The sequence below is a fragment of the Haliotis cracherodii genome, unplaced genomic scaffold (assembly GCF_022045235.1).
Source record: "Haliotis cracherodii isolate W230 unplaced genomic scaffold, xgHalCrac1.p SCAF_23, whole genome shotgun sequence".
NCBI classification, from domain to species: domain Eukaryota; kingdom Metazoa; phylum Mollusca; class Gastropoda; order Lepetellida; family Haliotidae; genus Haliotis; species Haliotis cracherodii.
The window spans coordinates 9,367,711-9,394,998 of NW_027266279.1; the positions used below are offsets into that span (position 1 = coordinate 9,367,711).

At 38.9% G+C, this 27,288-nt stretch overlaps 1 protein-coding gene across 7 annotated transcripts in view; it reads left to right on the forward strand.

Moving 5' to 3' along the window:
- The window catches only part of LOC139471871 (pleckstrin homology domain-containing family G member 5-like), a 210,484-nt gene that overhangs the window by 125,307 nt on the left and 57,889 nt on the right, over window positions 1-27,288 (forward strand). For all 7 annotated transcript variants that reach the window (XM_071254380.1, XM_071254382.1, XM_071254379.1 and 4 more), the window contains exons 4-8: window positions 1,116-1,248; window positions 3,932-4,007; window positions 6,420-6,602; window positions 7,650-7,747; window positions 8,459-8,607. In XM_071254380.1, coding sequence (XP_071110481.1) covers window positions 1,116-1,248; window positions 3,932-4,007; window positions 6,420-6,602; window positions 7,650-7,747; window positions 8,459-8,607 — 639 coding nt within the window. The remainder of the gene's footprint in view (window positions 1-1,115; window positions 1,249-3,931; window positions 4,008-6,419; window positions 6,603-7,649; window positions 7,748-8,458; window positions 8,608-27,288) is intronic.

The window sequence follows — 27,288 nt, forward strand, 5'->3', positions numbered from 1 at the left end:
ATATATCTGTCGTATATAAACATTTCAGGCTGTCAGCATCAACCACAAAATGTACAATCTTTCAACTCTGTTGTTTTTCACCAAATTAATATTCTAATAAGAGCCCCTATTTCTAATTTTGAGAGCTCTCTGGGCCCTTATTACGTCGAATATGGTACCGGTTTTGTTTACGAAATATACTATATTTGACAGATAATATTATAGTATTTAATATTGTCAACACCTGTTGCAGGTTGTGACTGTTGTCCATTACAACTACATATGTAATGTATGGTTGATTCACATCCCTGGGGTGTGTCTGTATTCATTGTATCACTGTTATATTATTTCTCCATGGCTTGACATGTGGGGTGGTCGGGTAGCCTAGTAGTTAAAGCGTTCGCTCGTCACATCGAAGACCCAGGTTCTATTCCCGACATGGATACAATGTGTGAAGCACATTTCTGGTACCCCCCGCAGTGATATTGCTGGAATATTGCTAAAAGCGGCGTAAAACCAAACTCACTCACTCACTTGACATGTATCCAGTAATTATACTTTTAAAAAAAAAAAATCGTTCACATTTTTGTAACGACAAGAAGAATATGTGTTATTCATATTGTGAGGGTGTTTTTTTTGCAGTGTGGTTAGATATTATAGTGTTTACTTATAACACTAGGGGACTTGGGTCCAGTTCCCAAATAGGATAGATGTGTAAGACCCATACTTGGTATCCGCAGCTGTGATATTTGTGGGATATTGCAGTGTTATACCATGGTCATTATATAGAGACCTCCATGGTCTAGTGGTAGAGCATCACCTGTAGAGCGGAAGGTTGGGGTCGATCGTGTGTCATACTAAAAGACGTTAAAAGGTGGTACTTGTTGTTACCCTGCCTGGTGCTCGGCATTAAGGGGCTAAAACAAGGACTGGTCAGCTTGGAGTCAGTATTCTGTGTCTGAGTGGGGTATTCATGTTAAACTGCAGAATGGTATCTTAGTGGGCTAGCACTGGGAAATCCGCATTAGTCTGGACTAGTACAAGCAGCCACACACATATGGCTATATAAGTGCAGTAATCTTGGACACAATGGTACCCCATTTCAGCTCATTATATCGATGTGTGTTTTCTTTCAGGTAAACCCATTTTATCCCACATCTCGTCCCCTGAGTCTGGTAACCATAGCAACAGTGAGGCTGGGGAGGAGTCTGAGGGGGATGAGGATACTGTAGATGGTATCTACATCAAGAACACAGAGAAGGCGAAAAGGTACATTTACTTACACACAAACATTCACCAACACAATGAAAACACATAATCAATTCTAGCTCGAAAGACAAGAAAACTATTCTTTCAGTACATCCCGAAATAAGATTCAAACCCGTACATAACATTGTTGTGAATTGTTTGATTGGCATATCTTAGAAGTTGACAGATGACAAAGTAGACACAATTTATGGATAACAACTTCTTAATTGACTGTAAAGGCAATATTCAGTATAGACCCTTATACCACTGTCTAGGTTGACAACGGTATAAAGATCTATACCGAAACGTCGCCTTTTCAGTAAAAAATGAGTTGTTATCCATAAATTGTCTACTTTTAATGACATTGTTGTGTTTGACTATCCATGAGATAGAACAACTTGATTTGATTTTTGTGGCCAATATGCCAAATATTACAAGAATTTGAATATGTGTTTTCAAAGTGTGTCAGAATATATCCTTGTAAGATGGTGTTTTGTACAATAGAGAGGGGTGAAAACTGTCAAATATTAGGCACTACTTTATACCAAATTTGTTGTGAGAGTTGCCTCCCTTCATTGTGCCATAGGTTTGAATCTAGATTGTTCCTTAATACGATCCTGTGTCAATATCAGTATCATGTCCCTACCATAGGTGTATAATGAATCGGGTGGTCAGGTTAAGAGACTTGGTTGATTGCATATCATCATATCCGGACAGTGTGGATTGTTGCTCACAATATCAATCACTGGATTGTTTGGTCTATACTTGATTATTTAAAAACTGCCGCCATAAAACTGGAATATTGCTGAGTGCAGCATTAAAAAATAAACAAAACAACACATCCCTCTCCATGAGAATCATCACAGAGGGAAGGATCTGTGACTCGCATCACACTGATCTTTTCATCTACATTAAGTGACTGCCTCCGTGGTCTAGTGGTAGGGCGTCCGACCGGAGAGCGGAAGGTCCGGGGTTCGATCCCCAGCCGCGTCATACCAAGACGTTAAAAGATGGCACTTGTTGTTACCCTGTCTGGCGCTCGGCATTTAGGGGCTTAAACAAGGACTGGTCGGCTCAAAGTCAGTATATTGTGTCTGAGTGGGGTATTCATGTTAAACTGCGGCATGGTATCTTAGTGGGCTAGCACTATAAATCGGCATCAGTCCAGACTAGTACAAGAAGCCACAAAAACACACACACGTACATGCACGTCGCTATATAAGTGCAGTAATCTTGGTCACGACGTTAAACCCAATTTCACCTCACCTCCACATTAAGCTGTCACACCGCGATATTCCTGAAATACTGTTCCCTACAGATTCACTCACTTCATAGGATAAATTGTCATGGCATTTACCCGTAAAGATTCGAGTTAGAATAGGTCTTCACCACCCCAGCTTGTCATAAGAGACGACTAACAGGATCGGGTGGTCAGGCTCGCTGACTTGGTTCATGCAATGTAATCATAACCCAACTGAATAGATCAATGTTCATGATGTCACCCACTGGATTATTGGTCAGGACTTGATTATTTATGGACCGCCGTCCTATTTCTGAAATATTGCAGGTGAGGTGGTAAACATCAAACAAACAGTTGAGGAAAAGTATCATATTTTATGACTGCTTCATCAAGTTTGAGTACTGACCACTGATTGTGTTCATATTGATCACTGCAGTGAAAATATTTCTTCGGATTAAATGTAAAATGATTTCTTTTTGTTTATTCATATTTTGTACAATGTTTTGGTTCATCGCCTCCGCTAATCCTGTCATCACAGATTAATCCTTTGGGATGACACCTCTTTAATTAGGGTCAATTACCATCCTGTTAATGACCAGCCTCCCCGTCAAGGAGCGTACACAGTGATGTAGTTGTAGATGTAGTTGAGTAGACAACACTGGTGTTGCTACAAAAGCAGGATGATGGTGGAGAGATGTTCAGTGCTTGTAGATAATACATCACCACTCATCTTCCACATCCTGCTCCAGAGGATAAGGCTTGGGCATCCTGCTTGGGAGGAAAAGGATAATCCCATGTTGTGATTAAAGCTGCAATGTTTAAAGGTCTATTGTGTAAAGTGTTGAGAATGGAGACACAGTGCGACTGGTGTACAAAACCAAATCCACAGGGATGTCGTAACAGTTGGTTGAAAATTTAACACAGAGAGATCAGAAATAGGCTCCATACAACATTGACTTGTTATACATGTTCTGGGCTGCAGTTCAATATGTATATAAAGAACAGGTATAATTGTTCAATATTACATGAGATACCTTAAAATGTCATCAGCTCAATATATGATTTAATGTTATGTGTTCGTTTTTTTTAATTTTATTTTATTTTATTATTGTTTTAGTATTAGCTTTACAGTAATGTTCTTCCTAGCATAAGGTAAACATTTCAACTTTGGGTTCTCTCTCAAACATGTTTGATGGCCAATATAAGAATTTCAGGATTTTTATGAATGAAATAGTCTGGTTCATAGGACAATTTTGTTCATATCTATTTTCGAACCTCTGTCGTTTACATTTGGTTATTTGCACAGTTTTGAACCAGAAACGTTTGTTTACACAAGGTGTGGATCAACACCTCTTCTTGAATCAGTGCCATCAGGAAATGTCTATATGTACTCTCTGATAGATCCTTACTATATTTACCTGGTCAGTGTCTTACTCGACATTATGTGTGGCAATTCTATTTCAGATCAAGATCCCCCAGTGATATTGAAAGGAGGTTAAAACGAAAAAAGGCAGTCAAGAAAAAGAGTATCGTGAAGAATGTAAGATTAATGAAGTTTCAACTGGAATGTCCAAATAATATTTTTTGGGATGTTATCATTTCAGCTTAATGTAATGAGATTCATGCATGGGTACAATATATGAAATAATCTAATCTTTATATCCTTCAAGGGGCACAGTGGCCCTGTTTATCTAAGGCGCTGCAATTCGCTGTGCAATGTTGTGTCAGTTGGTCATGCCAGAAACTTATGATTGTGGGTTTGAATCCCGGTTTGCCTCGATTATGTTTCTAGGTTTGTCAGCACCATACCTGACTCGTGGGTTTCACCGAAGTGGTAAACGTCTGAGACCTGCATCACTTCGGGCTTTCCTCTCACATTAAACTGACACGCTGTGATATAAACGGAATAATGTTAAAAGCGGCGTTAAACCAAACTCACTCACTCACTTTATGTCCTTCACAGGGACAAGGGGTTAAGCAAGGTAAAATGGGTTGGGTACCTGGGTAGGGTAAGGTAAAATGGGTTGGGTACCCAGGTACAGTGAGGTAAAATGGGTAGGGTACCCAGGTACAGTGTGGTAAAATGGGTTGGGTACCCAGGTAGAGTAAGGAAAAATGGGTTGGGTACCCAGGTAGAGTAAGGTAAAATGGGTTGGGTACCCAGGTAGGGTAAGGTAAAATGGGTTGGGTACCCAGGTAGGGTAAGGTAAAATGGGGTCGGGTAGCTTGGATGAATCTCAGGTACAAATTCAGTCATTATTCCAGGTATTTAATTAAAAAAAGGTAATAATTATTTGATTTGATTATTTGACCTACTAGCTGATAAATAATACTCTTGATCAGTGGTTGGTAAATGTAGGTCATTACAGGATGTCAATTTCCATGTAATAAATGTTAATATCACCTGTATGAACAGCTGTTGTTAGCGTTGCCCATATCCAGACTGCTGTATCCTACGTACATATCACATGCTTGGTCATGTGTGTCTTTGTTCAGATGATATTGACACACTACTTGCTGCATGTCATATGAAGGCGTGGTCATATAAGGTAATATGTATTTCATGGATATAATTGATTATTATAATGACGTAGATGGAATATTTTTTGGGATAAAACAAAAGGCTAGAATTAACATATGTTGGATTGCGTGGTATGGCCTGTGTCAGACTGATCTGGTGAAGGGAAATTGTTGACTCCGCTCAATTATCTGTGAGACCTTTTCTTATCTTTGTTCCTGAGCAACAGATTTATGTTGATTTCATTTGTGATTTTATTTTCTGTGGTCAGTGTGATTATTAAGTGTTTCAGTTTGTCAGTAAGACAAATGTTATATATTGGATGTCAGATGGTTAATTTGACGTCCTGTTTGAAACTCTGTATATATTGACCATATGTGACACTGCTGTACAAGAAACCACACTTGACATTATGAATGGCACCGTCCATGACACCACACATGAAACTAGACAGCATTCATGAAACTGGGCACCATCCATGAAACTATACACCATGCTTGAAACTAGACACTGCATGAAACAGGACACCGTGCATAACACACGACACCATGCATGACACAAGACACCATCCTTCATGACACACATGAAACTAGATGCTGCATGATGTAAGACACCATGCTTGAAACCAGACACCATGCTTGAAACAAGTCACCATGCTTGAAACAAGTCACCATGCTTGAAACCAGACACCATATTTGAAACCAGATACCACACTTTAAACCAGACACCATGCTTGAAACTGGACACATTGCATGTAATCAGATATCACACATGAAATCAGACACCATGCATGAAAATTGACACCATGCATGAAACTTGACACCATGCATAAAACAAGACACCATGCATAAAACAAGACACCATGCATGAAACTTGACACCATGCATAAAACAAGACACCATGCATGAAACTTGATACCATGCATGAAACTTGACACCATGCATAAAACAAGACACCATGCATAAAACAAGACACCATGCATGAAACTTGACACCATGCATGAAACAAGACACCATGCATGAAACAAGACACCATGCATAAAACAAGACACCATGCATAAAACAAGACACTATGCATGAAACTTGACACCATGCATAAAACAAGACACCATGCATAAAACGAGACACCATGCATAACATCATTCATGAAATATGACACTGAACACCATGCATGACACAACAAGTGAAATAACACATGTATGACACCATATAGACAACATAATATCAACTTTGTCAAGGGAACTGTTTTCCTGCAGGTATCTCTCACAGTTGTACTATAGTTGAACTGTCTGTCCTTATAACCACTGACCATCACAACACAGCCATGCATGTGATCACAACATCACACTTTACTTCCGGGTGAAGATATCAATTTGAAAACCCAACAATATATTCTAAGACTGACCCACCATGATGTTTGTTGTCTGGTTGACAGGACGGCTTCATCCGACATAGCCAGAGTCTAGACTCGGGGCTGAACATGGCCAATTCCCCAGACCATGATTCAGAAAGTCGGGATGCAAGCGAAGGACTAAAAGAGGACGGGGGACTAGAGGACATCAATGGGGACCCTGGTCTCCCTCCATCTGGGAGGGTTCCGCTCAGACAACAGTCGAGGGTAGGTACAAGTGATGTTCTGGAGGTTCTACTTAGGTAACAGTCTAGGGTAGGTACAAGTGATGTTCTGGAGGTTCTACTTAGACAACAGTCTAGGGTAGGTACAAGTGATGTTCTGGAGGTTCTACTTAGGTAACAGTCTAGGGTAGGTACAAGTGATGTTCTGGAGGTTCTACTTAGACAACAGTCTAGGGTAGGTACAAGTGATGTTCTGGAGGTTCCACTTAGGTAACAGTCTAGGGTAGGTACAAGTGATGTTCTGGAGGTTCTACTTAGGTAACAGTCTAGGGTAGGTACAAGTGATGTTCTGGAGGTTCTACTTAGACAACAGTCTAGGGTAGGTACAAGTGATGTTCTGGAGGGTTCTATTCAGACAACAGTCTAGGGTAGGTACAAGTGATGGTCTGGAGGTTCTACAGTTCTCATCTCATTCTCAGCCCAAGCATGCCATCTTAGATTATCATGCTTGGTTTTCCAGTACCATACTCCTGCTTGTGGGTACCAGGGATGGTGGGATAGCCAAGTGGGTAAAGCACTTGCTCATGACGCCGAAGTGGTAAAACCTAGGACCTGCACTTTAGGCTTCCCTTGAACATACTGCTGACAAGCTGTGGTCTACTGTATTCGACATAATAAGCGCCCAGGGCACTTTCAAAATTAGAAATAGGGGGCTCTTATTAGAATATATTATTTTGGTGAAAAAAACAGAGTTGAAAGATAAATTTCGTGGTTTATGGTGACAGCTTGAAATGTTTATATACAACAGATATATTTTCCAGAATTTAATTGCCCATAATTAGGGGTGCAAATAACACACAAATGCGTATTTCAATTGGAAGGGGTGCTAATTTGGATTGTTCACTCGCCAATATATTAGCAAATATTGTCGTGGGCGCTTATTAGAATGGGGAGCTTAATATGTCGAACACAGTAACTCCAATGCTGATACATGTATATACTTCTATATCATTGTACTTCACTGTGTATCACTATGTCAGTGCCTCTCACTGTCTATCATTGTATATCATTGTATATCCTCACGTTGCAGTTGCCCTCTGTAGACGACTACTTCACGTTAAGGTTTGCGGACAACATTGATGGTGAGGATGTAGAGGTGGTCGCTGCTGTCAAGAACGTCACACTGCAGTAAGTCTATGCTCAGTTTTTAAAAACTTGCAGGCATTTGAATATCTAGATAGATATTATGTCACACAGTAACAGCTACAGAAGCCATCACGAAATATGCTTCAGCAGTTAATTGTTCATTTATTTTTTAACGCTGCACTCAGCAGTATTCCAGCAATGTGTCAGCGGTCTGTAAATAATCGAGTCTGGACCAGACAATCAATGAACAGGAAAAAAACCAACAACATCCAAACCAGTGTAAAGGAAAAAGAAAACTGTATTCTTAACACCTGAGGACCGCCTCTGTGGTCTAGTGGTAGAGCGTCCGCCCGGAGAGGGGAAGGTCCGGGGTTCGATCCCCGACAGCATCATACCAGACGTTAAAAGATGGTACTTGTTGTTACCCTGTCTGGTGCTAGGCATTAAGGGGCTTAAACGAGGACTGGTGGCTCGGAGTCAGTATACTGTGTCTGAGTCGGGTATTCATGTTAAACTGCAGCATGGTATGTCAGTGAGCTAGCAATCGGCATCAGTCTGGACTAGTACAAGCAGCCACACAAACACACACACGTACATGCACGTCGCTATATAAGTGCAATAATCTTGGACGCGACGTTAAACCCCATTTCACCTCACCTCACCTCACCTCACCTTAACACCTGAGTGACTTAGTTGTGTTGTCACCTGTCTCATGTTGTGTTAACACTTCTCTGGCATTGTGTCGTCTTCCAGAGAGACTCTTCATCCCATACTGGAGCGTCGGAACCTGGATTGTTCCAAAGTGGATGTATTTGTAGCTGACTCTAAGACGCCTCTTCCCATCAACTGTGATACATTCAACCTCGCAGGAAGCACTTTGCACATTAAATCTTCCGATCGCAGTGAGTAGCTCCACATCATTGCTCAAAGATAGTTGACCTTTTTCAACTACTTTTAAAATTAGGTATGGATGAGAAATTTCTTTTAGGAAAATGATGATGAAGTGACGTTGTGTGTTCAGGGATGGTCAAATATAGGGTTTTATTCCCTAGAATGTGTTTCATGGTTTTAGACAAGGAGAGCACCATTTGGCCTGAAGTGTTAAAAGATGTTATTTTTCACTGAAATAGTTTTTGGCACAATGTTATCACCTGGTAATTGCATAGGTTACATAAGGATTTGTTTTTTTCAGAACATTGTCTGTGCTTTGTGCTTGCTATGTGAAGAGTTGTAAAGGATTTTTTTATTTTGTTATTGTAAAGGAATCATATTTCTCATCCAAACATTGTAGATATCGCTGCAATGAAATTGCATCACAATGCTTTGCAGACCATTGTGACATCATTGGATACCTTGACGTCACAATCAAATGACATCACTAATGGCTCTGCTACTGAAGCTGTTAGCAGTACTTCTTACACTGAAGACACTGCTTAATACTGTTACAAACGTTGGAAGAATGATGTTGGATGATAAATAAAATCTCACCCGAGTGTTGATATATTTGATATCAAAAGACACTTGGGTGAGATTCTCTATATGACATTTGTGCTGATGAAGGCTGCCCATCGTCAATTCTGGATCATTCAATAAAAGATTCAGTGTTGATTGCATAAAAGATCCTCCTTTGGGATATTGACTCACTCTTGTTACAGAATTTCTAAATCTGACAAATGATAGCAATAATAAGCAGAAAGCACCTGCTAAGTTCTACCGACAAGCTTGAATATTGAACAAATTATATTTACTTGGCAACTTTCCAGTGCATTGTTGATTGATTGTTTGTTGTTTAACACCGCACTCAGCAATATTCCAGCTATATGACAGCGGTCTGTAAATAATCAAGTCTGGACCAGACAATCCCGTGACATCATGAGCATCGATCCACGCGATTGGGATACGATGACATGCATCAAACAAGTCAGCAAGTCTGACCACCCGATCCCATTAATCCCGTTATTAATGTCACACAAATGATGATATAAGAAGTATTAAAATATTCTCAATGAAGTTTGCAACATTGCATAACAATGTATACAATGTCAGCAATAATTAGCCGATAGAACCTACTTCTATGAACAATATATAAAATGTATGAAAAAAATTACTGATAGAGTTTGCAAAGTTTGATCATAAAAATTATCATTCCACAATAATAAGCTGAAAGCTGAAATCTAACAATATAATAATATGTATAAGATGTATGAAAAAAATAAATTTATAAAGTATGCAACACTGTATTTTTATACCATGTCAACGCTGTTAATCCGAAAAAATGATTAAATTCAAAGATATCAGCTTTATATCAAAAGAACTACATTTCCGTTGCAAGGCCATCTGTAGTGTGTAAACACATTTGTCCTAGTGGTATGTTTGTTTAACTCTAATTGCCAGCGTTTAATCAACAAAGCTGTCAAGGGCTCAGCTACAGGCCGTGATTAAGGAAATATGGCATTAGAAGTATCAGAGGTATGAAGCAAGTCCCTGAGAAAGGACGTCCGTCTCCCCAGAGATCAATACGGTTGGAATCATGGCCCAAATCTCTTCTAATCAAACACCCATGAATGTCAGTGATGATGTTTTTAGGCTGAGCCTATTCAATAAGCCTAATAGGCTCCAGCGATCTTGTTACCAGCTATCTGCAAGGCTCTAACTGACTTAGTGTGGACACTAATTAAAACCATATTGCCAGCACTTGACTCCTGTTAATTAAGGCCGGAGAGACACTCGTGTGATGGGAGGAAGAACAAAGTGAGATTGGCAGCTGAACTTGTGCATTACAGTCTGTGATTGAAATACAACATGTAATCCCGCCCCTGTGATCAAGTTTGTATTGTGAAGCACCCATGTAGATACTGGGATTTTACGCCACACTTTGCTACGACTGTGTCAGATAGAGCAGAGGCATCGCTTCTAGTCTGTTCGGACCCGATCAATACTAGCTCTCGTATTGACTTTCTGTCGTAAATTCTCTGCCGGAGATCGCGAACGGCAAGCTAAGAATTCCTCAACTAAATGGAACTGAGGGAGGGACCGGTATCGCTTGCGTGTAGTCCAGCTAAATGCTTGCTTTCATAAATGGGACCTTTAGATCGAAACTAACCAATCCAGTTTTAATGGGCTACATCCAAAGATGATTGTCCCAGTTTGGACGGAATGGTCCAGAAACCTAATGGTACAGATTTGGGAAATTGTGTGCGAGGACTATGAGTGTAGAACGACCGAATGTGTAAAGGAAGACGGCCGTAGTGATTGGATTAAGATACAGTATGGGGACACAGGAGTGAGGTTGTTGTGAGAGCAGGACTTGTCCACAACGATTGGTCGATTCTTGCAGTCTTCTCAATGAAGCTTTTTCTCAGTTTGCCTAGATACATAGACTTACTGATATACAAAAATAGAATTGATAGTTTGCCCCATTGAGATCTTTACAGGCTTCTCCAGGGCATGAAGGAGAGTCATAAAATTTATGGAAGAAATAAGTAATTTCCATTCAAGTTTTTGGCCCGGAGCCAAGAATGATATAATGTAGGAAGTTTCGACGATGGAAGAATGGAGTAAATACGCTCCATTTATTGTGGATATATTCGCAGATGAGTTTCAACAGGAAGGTAAAATGGAGTGTTGTATTGTAATTTGGTTTGTCGTTGTTTCTCATTTCGTCAATTAATATTGTTTTAGTAATAGTCTGGGAATGTTTGGTAATAGTTGGTGATGCTGGTGTGTGCCCCATGCAGAAATAAGCAACTTATATATGCCAGTTGAAACAAGGAAGGTGCACCGACAAACTGGGCAAAACTTTTTGCTGATCAAGGCTTTGGTATTTGGGTAGTTTACGTAAGACTTGAAGTGAGTGAGTGAGTGAGGTTCAACACTGGATGACTACCTTACCATGCAAAAGACCAGTACCTAAGTAAGCACTAGATGTCTTCCTTACCAAGATCAGTACCTAAGTAAGCACTAGATGTCTTCCTTACCAAGATCAGTACCTAAGTAAGCACAGGATGTCTTCCTTACCAAGATCAGTACCTAAGTAAGCACTGGATGTCTTCCTTACCAAGAGCAGTACCTAAGTAAGCACAGGATGTCTTCCTTACCAAGATCAATACCTAAGTAAGCACTTGATGTCTTCCTTACCAAGATCGGTACCTAAGTAAGCGCTGGATGTCTTCCTTACCAAGATCAGTACCTAAGTAAGCACTGGATGTCTTCCTTACCAAGATCAGTACCTAAGTAAGCACTGGATGTCTTCCTTACCAAGATCAGTACCTAAGTAAGCACTGGATGTCTTCCTTACCAAGAGCAGTACCTAAGTAAGCACAGGATGTTTTCCTTACCAAGAGCAGTACCTAAGTAAGCACAGGATGTCTTCCTTACCAAGATCAATACCTAAGTAAGCACTTGATGTCTTCCTTACCAAGATCGGTACCTAAGTAAGCACTGGATGTCTTCCTTACCAAGAGCAGTACCTAAGTAAGCACTGGATGTCTTCCTTACCAAGATCAATACCTAAGTAAGCACTTGATGTCTTCCTTACCAAGATCAGTACCTAAGTAAGCACTGGATGTCTTCCTTAGGGATGTGGGGTAGGTTATTGGATTGTGGGTAAGGTTATTGGATAGGGGGAAGTTTATTGGATGAGGGCTAGGGTTATTGGGTAGGGGGTAGGGTTATTGGATGGGGTGGTAGGGTTATTGGATTGGGTGGTAGGGTTATTGGATGGGTGGTAGGGTTATTGGATGGGTGGTAGGATTATTGGATGAGTGGCAGGGTTATGGGATGGGTGGTAGGGTTATTGGATGGGTGGCAGGGTTATTGGATGGGTGGTAGGGTTTGGATGCATGGCAGGGTTATTGGATGCGGGTTTGGAATGGATGGGTAGCAAGTGTTGACTTCTACCACTTAGGTATTTTTCTTAAAGAGTTCCTGATACAGATTAAAGAAAAAAGCAATATCCATTAAAAATTCACATCTTTTAAGATAGCTAATGGTGGAACAATAAGGTCATGGGTGGGCAGTGACCGTATAAAATATTCATTCAGGAATATGTTAATTGTATCAGGTTTCTTGTCTCATGCTCTTAGTTCCATTGATATGGGTTCGTCTTTTGTCCTGTTTTACAGCTATTTTCAGTCAAACAAACAGTTGGTACCAATAAGTTCTGTGATCAAATTTTAAACATGGCCACTATGGCGACCATGTTGTAAAATTTGTTTTCACTGCTGTGTCTATGGTAAGAATGTTTTTGTGTGCAATTAAAGGTATAGTTACAGCATCATTTCCATCATTGTTTTGCCTCAACTGCAACTCATTTTAATTTTCACAGAATCATTCAGATCACTGGCAATTCTGTTTTCTCCAGGGGGCACGGGTAGCCAGGTCATCTAAGGCGCGTCCCATGGGCAAGCCTCTGATTGTGGTTTCGAATCCTGGTTCAACCTGATTCTAGGTTTGTCAGCACCATACCCAGGGGTGAGAATATTCCGTGGATCTGCGAAATTTATTGACCACAAATTTGTGAAACAACCCCCATAAACACCCCCAAATAATGGACCATGCTCCAAGAAGTTTCAGCTGATAAGAAAAATATCCATTCTCATCCCTGCATACCCGTGCTTGTGGGTTTCTCCAATGTGAGACCTGCATCACTTCGGACTTTCCTCCCACACTAACCTGTGATATGACTGGAACACTGAGCGGCATTGAACCCAACTCACTCACTCACCCTTTTTTTTCTCCCCGTGAAGATTCTGGGGTAGAATAGGTCTTCAGCAATCCATGCTTGCCGTAAAAGGTGACTATACTTGTCGTAAAAGGCGACTAACGGGATCGGGTGGTCAGACTCGCTGACTTGGTTGATGCATGTCATCGATCCCAATTGCATGGATCGATGCTCATGATGTCGATCACTGGATTGTCTGGTCCAGACTGGATTATTTACAGACCGCCGTCATATAGCTGGAATATTGCTGAGTGTGGCGTTAAACAACAAACCATCCAACCAATTCTTTTCTCCCAATGTCAGGAAGAAATGGATGTCAGCTTGTTTCAGCCTGTGTCTGAATTTTTTGTGTGATCTTTGATGTTCAAATACCCCTATAATCAGGTTAGATATCGTGACAGGTTGGAGAGCCCCAGGTCTGTCTTCATTGCTCAGGAACAACGGAAGGGAACTATTTCAACTTCACTCTAAATAATTAATCAGGGACCCAGCTCCAATTGTATTTTTAGCCTTGATGACATTATATATGGTTGTGGAAATGTACAGTGATCTTAACGATGTGCTACACGAACAGGACTTTGCAACAACTATCTTGGTTTGACATTCAAATAACAAAAATTATTTCTGAGTAGAGTGTGAATGTTGCATGAAGTATGTTGAAGCATTGACGTACGTGTCTGCTAATCTGCGTCATCTCTCTGTGTGCAGGTTCAATACCTTCAAAATTTGCAGAACATGCAAAAGCCCGGGGCAGTTGTAAAGATTAGCAATGTGTTGAATGCTGGACTGTCTGATTTTGGCCAACCGAGATTAAAATGTATGCTGACATTGCGTCTTGTCAAGTAAATATGCTTCACCGTTATTCCATTCAAGATTTAGGAACAATCATGTTTCACTATTGCCAGAAATGTGAAAGCTTGGATGCAGTGAGGGATATACCTGACTTTAAAAAAAATATGAACAGAAAATCTTCGGTTTTAAACAGCAGATGCTTCTCAGAGGTAACATTTTGGAAAAATACATGTGCTCAGATGGTGAAGTGTTTATGTATGGTCGCAAAAATATTACGTATACAAAACGCTGTAATAATTGACATTCTTACTAAAAACCCTGAGCCAGTGGTTTGTGCTGGTGGTGGTGATGATGATGATGATGATGATGATGATGAATTGCAGATTAAAATATATAAAAATGCAGCAAAAAGGGTTTGGGTGATCCTGGCAAAGTCAGGCTGGTAAGGCCCCTCTACACACAGCCCAAAAAGCAAATAGGACTGTTTCCAGGAACGTTTTGGAGTATATGATTATTGTTATTTTATTTATTTTAATCATTATTTTTTTAGATAGGTTTACACAACTTTTTGAAAATACCATCAGTTTTATGGCTTATAAGAGACCCCAATATCAGCTTAACATGTTGTACTCTTGTTGGGACAGAGTGACATTTTAACCACAAGTCAACCCAACCGCCTTATGAACAAAGCGATAGCATGCAATATGGTATAAAAACAAATCATCAGTCTGTTTTCTGACATACATTAAATCCATCAATAAATCTCTCAGTCTACAAAGGCAGTTTGAATCGTGAATTATTGCTTATGTGCACCTCGGATCTATATTACCCGAAGACTTGTTCAAGGATATGGACTCAGATGGGTTGGCTTGTAGTGAGAGTAGGAGGAGTGAAAGAAGTCAGCATACTTTCCTCACAGGTGGGCCAGGTAATATACAGGTGTGTGACACCTGTCACCTGTAGACCAATCAATCAAGGTGAAACTCACTGAGACTAGTTGCGACCATATTAAGCAATAAAATGTATGGTCTCAATGAGCAAGGTCGTCAAAAAAGGCAATGGGTTGACCTAGCTTTGGGATTGTACAAAGCCAATTCTGTGAACGTATTTGCTTTTCTGCTCAGGAAAAAGGGCATATATTCATGAGAGTGTAAAATATTACCGTATTTTCTCCTGAAAGAAGGCTTGGTGCTGCTCTTCTTGTGTTGTTATAGTTTGTGAGGATTCCAGGACAGAAGCGGTCCCTTGTTACCGTGGTTATTGTGAACTGACCAAAAAAGGTGGACACGAAGGCATCTGAGTATGGGTAGTTCATATTGGTGGATGTTGGTTAGCAGGGAAGGATGACAAATGTAACCTGGCTGATGTGTCACCATGACAACGTGGATTGATGCTCACACTATTGACCACTGTTTTTAAAATCCGCCATGATATAGCTGTCATAATGACCTCTAAGAAATATGTCACCATGACAACATGGATTGATGCTCGCACCATTGACCACTGTTTTAAAACCCACCATGATATAGCTGTCGTGATGACCTCTAGGAAGTGTGTCACCATGACGATGTGGATTGATGCTCACACTATTGACCACTGTTTTTAAAACCCACCATGATATAGCTGTCATAATGACCTCTAGGAAATATGTCACCATGACGACGTGGATTGATGCTCACACTATTGACCACTGTTAATAAAATCCACCATATTTGGGCTGTCATTAATCAATACGAAACATACCTCCATCACTCACTCACCCTGTGAGGTACTGTGCTCAACGGGTTCACCTTTGGGGATTTTCCGTCATGTGAAATGAGGCTAGTGAACTGCAAGAGTGGTCATTTACTTGATGTTATACAGTCCAGTTATTACAGCCCTGAGCGATTAATAACACCGCGAGTGACCTGGCAAACTGGCCAGCCAGCTAACACAAATACATGATGTAAACAATCACTACCTGCTTCTTTGTTAAACATTGATTCCCAGCCAGGTGTTGCCGACCTGTTGATTGACTGGAATTTACCGGAACAATCCTGTGCTCTTGTGTCGTGGTGGTGTACGACATACACACACACCGCATATAACAGGTCTTTTTGTGGATATATACAAACACATTTCGAGGAAGGACCTTGTGTTTTGTGGACTGTTTTTTGAAGATCAGGACATCATGGATTGATTTATGGACTGTTACTCTGAAATTGCAAAATTGTAGTTTTTCAGAATGAGATGTATTTATGTTCAACTAGAACGTCCATCTTATGGTAAAATTCTGTTTAGTTTAGTGTTCAACTTGATCGTGTGAGGGTTCTGCTGCGACTAAATGGTAGAAATGTGTCAGTGATAGTCAGTTACACCGCTTTCAACTCTCCCACAAGTACGAATCCTTGATTCCGGGCAATCCATTTTGATAAAGATGAGCACACAAAGTTGATTACAATTTGACAAATGTTTCCAGCTTGTGACTGCTAGAGACGGTCTATCTTCATCGGTTGTGAATTGGCAGGATCACTCAATGGTAGAAAGAGAAAATGATATCCTCGATCAGGTCTGTTTAGTCCATTCAGGGCAAGTCCTGATAAAGATGAGAACTTGGTTAACTTTAAATGTGTTACACATTAAAAATATTAACATCAACTTTTCACTTTAAGTCTTCACGTTTGTAGTACAAATGTATACATATGTAAGGCAACTAATTATTGTTTGAGATATTGAGTATATTTTTTGAAAATTGTGTGAAGAAAATGTGAAAAAAAGGTATAAATAGAGGTCTCAGGGACTAGTATGTATTGAACACAGGAAGATTTCACTATGAGGGTGGTTCCCAGCGTGAAGCTGCTTCTGTTGCCGGAGATTGATGAAGGTAGGTAGTGGGGAATATAATATCATATTGTACATTTTTGGGTTAACATCAGTCCTTGGGTTGATAGTATTTTCATACAAAAAAAATCCATATAACCGTCACAGAATGATTTACTTTACCTTTGTTACACATAGATATTAATTAACAGAATATGATATAATATCATGTTGTATGTTTTTGGCTTGACGTAAGTCCTTGGGTAAATAGTATTTTCATACAGGAATTTTCCATATAACCATTTCAGAATGATTTACTTGTACTTTGTTACACATAGAAATTAATTAACAGAATATGATATAATATCATATTGTATGTTTTGGGCTTGACATAAGTCCTTGGGTATTTTCATACAGGAATTTTCCATATAACCATTACAGAATGATTTCTGGTAATTTGTAACACATTGAAATTCATTTACAGAATGTTTTGCGTGTATGTGGCTATATGTAAAAATAATTTACAGAATGTTGGATGCGTATATAGCCATGTGTAAAAATAATTTACAGATTGTTTGACGTGCAAGTGGCTAAAATGACAAAAATATGTTTTAGCTAGATTTACAGGATGAGTTACATCTAAATAGTTCCATATGAAAATTTAATGGTTATGTAAAATTTAAATATTCAGATTTACAGGTGTATTAAAGGAACCCTCCAACATGAAAACCAGTGCTTTGATTGTCAGGGGGCAGGGTCATTGACCACTGAAAAAAGTGATCCGCCATTATGATGCCTGATCCATCATGTTTTCAGTGGTCACTTGACCTATCTTTACACGGTCAGGTCAATCTGAAGTCCAGCCTAGCTGTTCAGATACAAAGGGGTTGTTTATCCTGAGAGACGGATATCTGAAAAAATATACTAATTCTTTATGCAATAACAGTTTTTTAGGAACACTTGCATAATCATTTTTAGTGATATTGATTAGCTGGAATACTGGTTTGAGGAATACATATTGTTTTGGCTGTTGATCTAATATACATGCCAGAGAAATTCTTTTGATGTCACAATGTCTCGCTTATTGCAACATGTATCGCTGTTGTGAGCTTATGTGACGTGATGTGACCCCTTGAGGCAGAACGTGAATAGATGTAAATTGTAGGTCACTGGAACTATTTTAAACAGAATAGGTTTAATTGGTTCAACACATTGGTATAAAAATATGCAATAGACTAGACCCAACAATGACTGTTAACCGGATCTGTAGCATATTTGCACATCAAGCAGAGGCTACTTAAGAAACATGATATTAATGCTTACTTCATCTCACAGCCAATAAAATTCAAATTAAGGTAATTGATCTATCTTCTTGTCTAAACATATATTTTTCGAAATTAATATTAAAAAATTAATAAAAATGCAAAAATCTGCAAAATTCAGTGACATCATTCAGTGCAATTTGCAAACTGAGCCCCATCCTTTTTGTTATCAGCCAATCAGAAACCTAGTGGTCCTGGCTAATTTGGCGATGGTGGGGCAGAGAAGGGGGAGGGGTGATATGGAAACACAAATGCAAATTAATTGATTGGTTGCCAATCAAATGGCACGGAATCGCTTTAATTTATTTATTAAACCTTAAACCCTGTTTTTGTCTCCTGAGTCTTCTGCTCAATAGATTATTGTCCAAGAAAAATAGTTTTGGAGATGGCAAACATAGTTTTTCTTACACGGATATTTTTTAATTGTTGGAATCTGCACTTTGTACAAGTGAAGGGAGAGAATCAGAGAAATACAACATGGATACAACACAGTACACATGTATCCAATGACGAAAATATTTGTGCTGAATTTGTGTTGGCTTGGACAGGTGCTAATGTTTTCGCAAACAGGTGTGTTGGGGTGTTGACTATGAGGTGACCTTGATGGGACTCGGGGAACACATGTCAATATTTATAAGTGACCACTGTTTATTTGTTGGGTTAGTTGTGTGTTTCCAATGAAGTCGGCTTCACGGCTGTGGTGCCTGCTCCAACAAGACTTCCCACACTTCCTGTACAAGATCTCGAATTTCAGTTGAATAATTTATTCATTTTTGAATTGTCAGAAGCTATGTAAGTTATTTATCAGTTTTTATTGATTTGATTTGCAGTCAGTCAGTGAGTGAGTGAGTTGGGTTTAACGCCGCTTTTAACAGTATTCCAGTTATATCGCGGCGTGTCAGCTTAATGTGGGAGGAAAGCCCGAAGTGATGCAGGTCTTAGATGTTTACCAGTTCGGTGAAACCCACGAGCACGGGTATGGTGCTGACAAACCTAGAAACATAATCGGGGCGAACCGGGATTCGAACCCACAATCATAGGTTCCTAGCGTGCACAAGGGACACAACTCTGCACAGCGAATCGCGGCGCTTTAGACGAATGGGCCACCCGTGCCCAAGCATATATGAGTGAGCAAGCATATATGGATTTTCTCCGGTTTTAGCAATATTCCAGTTATATCTGACCTTCACACAGGGGGAACTAGAACCAGGCTTTCAGTGTGATGACCTATGCTTTAACCACTAAGCTACCCCACCACTAGGGCTCGGGTATTCGGGTAGGGTGGGTCCTGAGTAGGACCTGGGTACCCACAGGACTACCCGGATCCGTGGGTAGTCACGTGTTATGTTGTTTAATGACAAAAACTCACTATAGCTGTGTGGTTACACTACAAAGGGCTAATGTTCGCATTTCTTTCTGACGATGCACACATTCCTTTTGGCTTGTATATGTTTGAGTAAAGAGTAAAGCTTCAGTCAACTTCAGTGTACGCATGATCTGATGGTTTGATACATTCATCTAAACAATTAGGCTTCTGTAAAACAATTCTCAATCGGACATTTTGTTCCCTGCAGCTGGTACCTGGGTAGGGTCGGGTAATAGGGGGGTGGGGTAATAGGGGGTCAGGTACCTGTTTGTAGTAAATTTGGACTAGTCCCAGCCCTACCCACCACCCCCCTTAAGTATGAGTTTATGGATTGATGGAACAGTGTTCACAGCAAGCAACCAAATAAAATATTAAATATTAAAAATAACCATAAAAAAGAACAATGTTGTTAAAAAAACCTTTAAATAATATTGTAATGTATTGTCAGGTTAAGGCCGACCTTCGCCACCGCAGAGAACTTTATGACACATCAATCAAAGTCTAAACAAAATACTTCAGTATTTATAGCATGCTTTAGCAGATTCTAGAAGAGGAAAAAGGAACCATTCAATCTTTTTAAGATTTATTAATACATTCCTAAAATTTTGTTTATTCTGGCCCGAGCTAGAATTTGAAATATTTACAGTTTCGACAATCTGAGAAAGCTTCGTATGAGGGATTTTTTTCCCATCGTCTCCAAGGTCTAATTTCGTCACGTGTCTGTACAAGCAATTAGATGGCACTATACAAGGCACGTCCTTGCCAGATGGCGCCTCTTGCCGAGACACTACAACACCCAACAAGCAATAGTATTGATTGTGGTACAAAGTGAGCACTCTTGGAGTTCCTCAAGCTGGAGACAAGTTTGTCACCATTGATTGTTAAATAATAACTTTTTAATTTCAATTTTTGATTTTTGATTGAACATACTTGAGTTAACATTGAAAATCACATGACTCATTTGTTTTGTTGCCATAGGAACATTGGCAGAGCAGCAATCTGTTGTAAAAGGAAATGATTTTGGACTGAAAAAATATTAGTGTGACTGAAAAGAATTATTCTGTTTGGGTTTTTTTATCAATAAATATTCAGGGAGGAATGATGATTTCCAAATTTGAAAAACAGTGTTGTTTCTAATTAAAAACAATATGTTTTTCCCAATTTAGGGACTGGTCATTTATTATGGGGGGTGGGGGTCAAAATTTATGCTCAAAGTCTTAATTTTTTTTATAGAAATGTGTCATTTTTTCATACCCCCCTCCCCCTCCCCATATAGTTGTGAGTTCATTTTTTTCATGCCCCCTCTTTCACTGTCATATTTTCATATCCCTCCACATTATTCTCACCCCACCCCACCCCACCCCCCACCCCACCCTTTCTTAATAGACTTTCATGAACCGTGGGATGATTTCGTTAAACATGTGTAATTTGATTTCAGCCATAATGATTTCCCCTGACAATATATTTTTTATATATATTTTTATCAAAAGATGATTACAAAAAATAGTAACTCATTATTAACATAATCATTGGTATCAAAATTTTAGGATACATACATCAACCTAAAATGTGGCCTTTCATAATTTTTTGTCAGTTGAAATTTGATTTCATATATTTTTTAATTATGTATTGGCCACATGCTCGTTTCAATACTTAGTTATATGTTAATACATAATGATATTTATATTCAACTTTCATTCATTGCAAAGGCATGATATCACATATACCCTATTTTCTATTTTCGAACATGGCTGAAGAAATATCTAAAATGATTCAAGATTGAATGTGTGACATAAAATAAAAAATACATATCTATATCAATATAGGCCTCCACATCTACATACACCATGGCATCATACTTCAGATTCACTGGTATTCAGTTTTTATGGTGGGACAGCCAAGTCCAGAATTGGAAATCTGATAGATTCTCCAAGAATGCTATCATCAATTTTAGACATAATGTGTCAAGTTTGTTGTAGATTCCCATGAACTGATAACTTTGTGGGTCAAAATATTTGCTGGGGACCGGTTCCCATTCAGCAATAGCAAATTATTGATCGAAGAACAGGAAAGAGCTCAAGATTAAGGAAATGTTTGCGGGAATGGACTCTGCTACCACTGAGGAGTAGTCGAGGGCACAGAGAACGAAATTCATAGAATTGACGAGAAATTGCAAATTTTCTGATTTGATGCTAGTGAGTAAAGTTAATATCCCTAAGCCTGCTTCATAGTAAAATAAATATTCACATTTTGACTGATAATACAGTTTGTGTTAGCGTCTTGAGTCCGATTGTTTGTCAGGGACGGGTTTGATGGAGCTGTGTGACTGTGAACCTCTCTGATGTATATTTGATAAGCTTTGCTGAGAATAGAAAACTGAAACTGATGCATTGGTATACAGGATTATTGTGATGGGTGTAGCGTGGTCTTTGGTTTTCAAAATTCTCCTCACTTTGCAAAATTGCTAATTTTGGTTCTTAAAAGTAGGTTCTTAAAAGCAAAGAAGGTTGTCAGAATGAAAGAAAGCTTCCTGATCCGGGTGTACTTTTGGCCTTGGGTGATCGGCTTCTAGGGTGTGACTAGGTTGGGTGGGGGTAGCTTTGTTGTGGATGGGGGTGGGTCTTGTTTTGTTGTGGTTGGTGGGGGAGAGCCTATTGGGTGTGGCTGTTGGAGGCTAAACTTGTGGGTCCGGGGAGTGGTCTTGTTGGGTGTTGTGGATGGGGGTAGTGGTTTTGTTGGGTATGGTTGGTGTGAAGCCCTTTTCTGGTGTCCCCTGCCATGATATTGCTGTAATATTGCTAAAAGCGTCATAAAACCACACTCACTCACTCACTGATATCAGAATTTTAATGTTTCATGTTACTAAGTATTCCTTGATAATTTTTAATCCACCCTGTTCATATTAATTTAGCAAAACCAACTTGTAGCATTTTCGTAAGATCAATGCCACAGAATAGTTAGTTTAAGGAGATAAAAATTCAGTCAATGAAACACTTGAAATATGCAATAAAAATCCCTAGTGAACTCTCTGTGTGAAAGAATTAATTCTGATCAACAGTCACAGTTCATCACAGTTTTGTAAGCAGCATCGGTGACAACATGTAACAGTTGCAACGTTACACAACATATGTGGCATAAGGAATGGCAAGATGTCAACGAGTTAAACCTGCCCCTCAATACTTTAAACACGGAGGTGGGGGTACAAACATGGACGCCAACATCTACACACTCCCTGCCACTAGGAGGGGACTTGAAATATTCTAGTATCCTTCGGTATGCTTCTGACTTATTGGAGCTATTGAAGAGTGAACTATGTGCAAGGTGAGGGCCCGGGATTTCCTATGGTGGAGTGTTTGACGGGGAGCCGGCATGTTTACCTGGCTCTCAGAGGTCAGCTTCTGGCACTGGTTGCGTTGTCCGTATTTAAGATTCCGAATCAACAGATCAGTCCTCCTTACCTGGTTTTAGAGAGCCGTTTAAGTCAGATGGTTTTGAACAATGTATAATAACCTTGTACCCAATTCTAGATTGAGACGCTGCTTTTATTTGACAATCATGGTCGACATGTGAATTGAGCCCTGATCGTGACTGTGACGACTGTGCAGACAAAGTGCCACTTGCTCACTCAGAGGAATAGGAACTCTGTGATAGGAATACTCTACATGATATGGGTATGATATGGATATGGTATGGTATATGGGAATGATATGAATAGGTATGGTATGGTATGTGGGTATGGTATGGTAAGAGTATGATATGATATGGTATGATATATATAGGTATGGTATATGTATATGGGTATGATATATAGAGATATGGTATATGGGAATGATTTGAATAGGTATGGTATGGTATATGGGTATGGTATGATATATATAGGTATTGTATCATATATAGGTATTGTGTCATATATAGGTATGGTATATGGGTATGATATATAGAGATATGGTATATGGGAATGATATGAATAGGTATGGGTATGATATGGTATAATGGTATTGTATGGCATGGTATATGGATATGATATATATAGGTATAGTATAGCATGTATTTGGGTATGATATATATATAGGTATGGTATATTTTGGCATGGTATATGGGTATCATATATATAGGTATGGTATGGTATATGGATGATGCATTTAGGTATGGTATGGTATGGAGTTGTGTGGTATAGATATTGGTGGTATGTGTGTGGTTTTGTATGGTATGGTCATGATATGGATATGATGATAAAATATGATTAATAATATTTAACTTTGTAAAATATTGTACCAAATATGGATAAAATTATTTGTGACACTGGCCATAATTTCGACTTAGCTAAATGCATTGCAACTGGTTAAAAACATTCCCAAATTTCGTATGAACAGTGACGTTCTGTTGATGATGTCCTACAGTGCTTTGACATCACACAACAAGGGTGTTTTTTTTAGTTTGGTTTGTTGCTTAACGCCACACTCAGCAATATTCCAGCTATATGACGGCGGTCTGTGAATAATCGAGTCTGGACCAGACAATCCAGTGATTGATATCTTGAGCATCGACCCATGTCTTTGGGATCGATGCAGAGACATCCTAGTTTAAACATTGTGGTGCTATTCAGTTTTTCTGTTAGTAATGGATCTGTTGTAATATTGAAATTGTTCACTGTTCGTATTTAATGTTGTATCTTGGACAATTTGACTTTCATTCCGTGATGGTTGACTGCGCCTCTACATTAAATCATGAGTACCTAACTTTCATTTAAGCCTAAATTAAAAAGTACAATAACTAATAATAGGCTCCGTAAAAGAAAAATGATGTTAATTGACTTTGGAGTTCCGGCTTTTGTCCCCAAGGTTTACGGTCAGACAAAACCGAAATTTCACATGAAATGTCAAAGTTTGACAGTTTTGCGGCCACAGACCTGTGTATGCATTGGCTGTTTGTTCAACAGTGCCAAACACATTTACTGTTTTGTCGAAGCACTACCTCCTAATCTAATCCCCTGTAAACCGTTGATCGCGACAAGCCTCACTCTGGCCTTCCACAAGCTGTTTCATGTCAATATTTGCTAGTCCAGAGTTGCTATTGTTTCTTAAATGTCCACACGGATGTTTCGAGACAAAGTAGATTTATCCGCATTGTTTGCGAGGCCGCTACACCATGACAGTGACCTTGAATTTTGACAGCTTCTTTAACTTGCCAATGTCTTCGTTTGACATTCTGAGGCAATAATCAGACACAGTGGTTCAGTTTAGCGGTAGCCAGGTAAATGCACGGAGACAGCAATTAATGAAGATGTGTTAATTCGATCTCCCAAATTGACAAGTTCTTGCTATGCTGTGAAGGCCAGTCATTAGCATGATATGATTAACAGTAATGATTTGATTTTTCCAAGTGGATGTTGTTTCTTAAAAAAAGGATTTTTCGATATGCATTCCTTGAAGTTGAAGTGTAGTCTCATTTGGAAGAACTGAGATTGATAGTTGTGTGGAAGACATCGTTCTGCGGGACTATCAACTAATCAGATCATTGCTCTTCTCTGGTGATGGCAACTTTCATGAACTTATGTGCTACTTACCAAACAACTATGATTACTTTCCTCTCAGGTTACCTCCACGTACACCATGGTAAGTTAACCAGATACTTGCTCATCAAAAATTTAGCTTGACATTTAGAAGCATCAACGTGACAGTGGACATGCAGAGAGTTCTGCAGGCTTACCTATCCAAGAATATCCAAGGGCAGTAATTACTGTTAGTACCATGAGTTCTTTGTAGACAGCACTTGGTGATGTTCATGTGACTGGATGATCAATAATTGATGCCTGTATATGTTTATGCATGTTAAGTCTCTATCATGTTAAAAAAAATTTTTAGGCAAATTGTGAGAAGCGGTGTGACCGTTGGGCAGGACAGGTTTACCCTTTTCACGAACACCAATGTCATTACTGATATTCAGTATCCATTCTTATAATTTTCACTGCTATTTCACTGCTATTTTGCCTTTTGCGCCCAATGGAATCTGTATCGGTGGATAATCAAGACGTGTTGATTTTTTATATTTCCGAAATATTGCTGCATTTATAATTGCAATCTTTGTGTAATAATTACAAATCTAGTGTACATCAAAATTAGTCGTGGCAAGTCTTAGATTTATTGTCAAAGTTATTTGTACTTAATACATATTTCATCTGAACTTTATTTTCTTTGATACAGTAATACTTTGAAGCATGCCGGGCAGTTTTTAAGATTGAATTTCACACTTTCCTATTTTCATTGTTTTATTGCAATATGATTCAAATCAGAAAATTTTCGGAATCTAGTAGTATTTTAGACTCCTATACCCAATTTGGATTTCTAGCAAAATTGTTTCGAGACATGACGGGCATGATTAATAGATATTCTCCACCACCAGCTGGGCAGATTACTTAGTCAGAATCATACAATGGACTCGTAGGTTTCTTATGAATATGGAAAGGGTTTTGTCAAATTTATTTATTATGAAATTATGTCTTTAAGCTCCTAATTTTGGATTTTCCTTACTGGTTTAAAAACAATGGTTAAAAAATACTCTCTTCAGAATATCATTCTTGATAACACGCACAGCATCTGTGCAGATATATGATGGACTTAACCACTTTGATTGGCTCGAATTTGTCTGTGATGAATAGGGACTAGCTAAGTGGCGTTTGCTCCATTGAATAGAATGTAATCAAGATCTGTGCTGGGAAGGATTTTCCAATGATTTTTTAATAAACTACTTTATAAAGTATAATCAATAATTGTCTTGTTAAAAGAAAGGTCTTCTGGCATGGATTGAGACTTGAAGCATTGAGGCATTTTTTACATTCTGAGATTTGTTTTCATATTATGTTTTGTATTCACAAAGATTTAACAGTAACAAGAATGCAGTAAAAAGTGAACAATGTTTTTTGGAAAGCATTCATTTTATGTCTGAATCATTCAATACCTAGACAACTAAAATAAGAATAGAACCATCTTTCTTTGTCAGAATGTTTTGTGATAAATGCCATATAAAGAATTACAATGTTTGAAGGTGAATGTATAATTTGGATTTCGTGACGGCACATCTAGTTTATTTCAATAGTATCTTCTGTGTATTTAGACTTCTTTTCTGCTTAGATTCTAACACCTCTGATGCATAATCTTCTGCAAACCAGCTCGTTCTGTTTGGAAAGCAATGTAATATTTGAAGCATTAATGTGTGTGTTTGCCCATGCATATTGATATATGCCCAGCAAATGTGTCCTAACACATGTAAAATCCTTGCATTGCTCTGTGTGACATCATTAAGTATTTCCTCGATAGCATCTCAGGGCTGCAGAAACATTAAAAATTAATTCAGTTTGAAGAACCGGTTTCACAAATACATTATTCATGAATATTAACATGGCTTGTTTCTGTGAACAGTCCCTTGTTTTCTCACTTCCAAGGTATAAAATATTTTTATTTTTTTTGTCTCGTGCATTAATACCAAGCCTTTTACAGTCAGCTGATGATACAAGTGATCGAAAATGTTTAACTGTTAAGATGGAATTGTTGGCCATTCTTTTATTTTTCAACCAGTGCAGTGT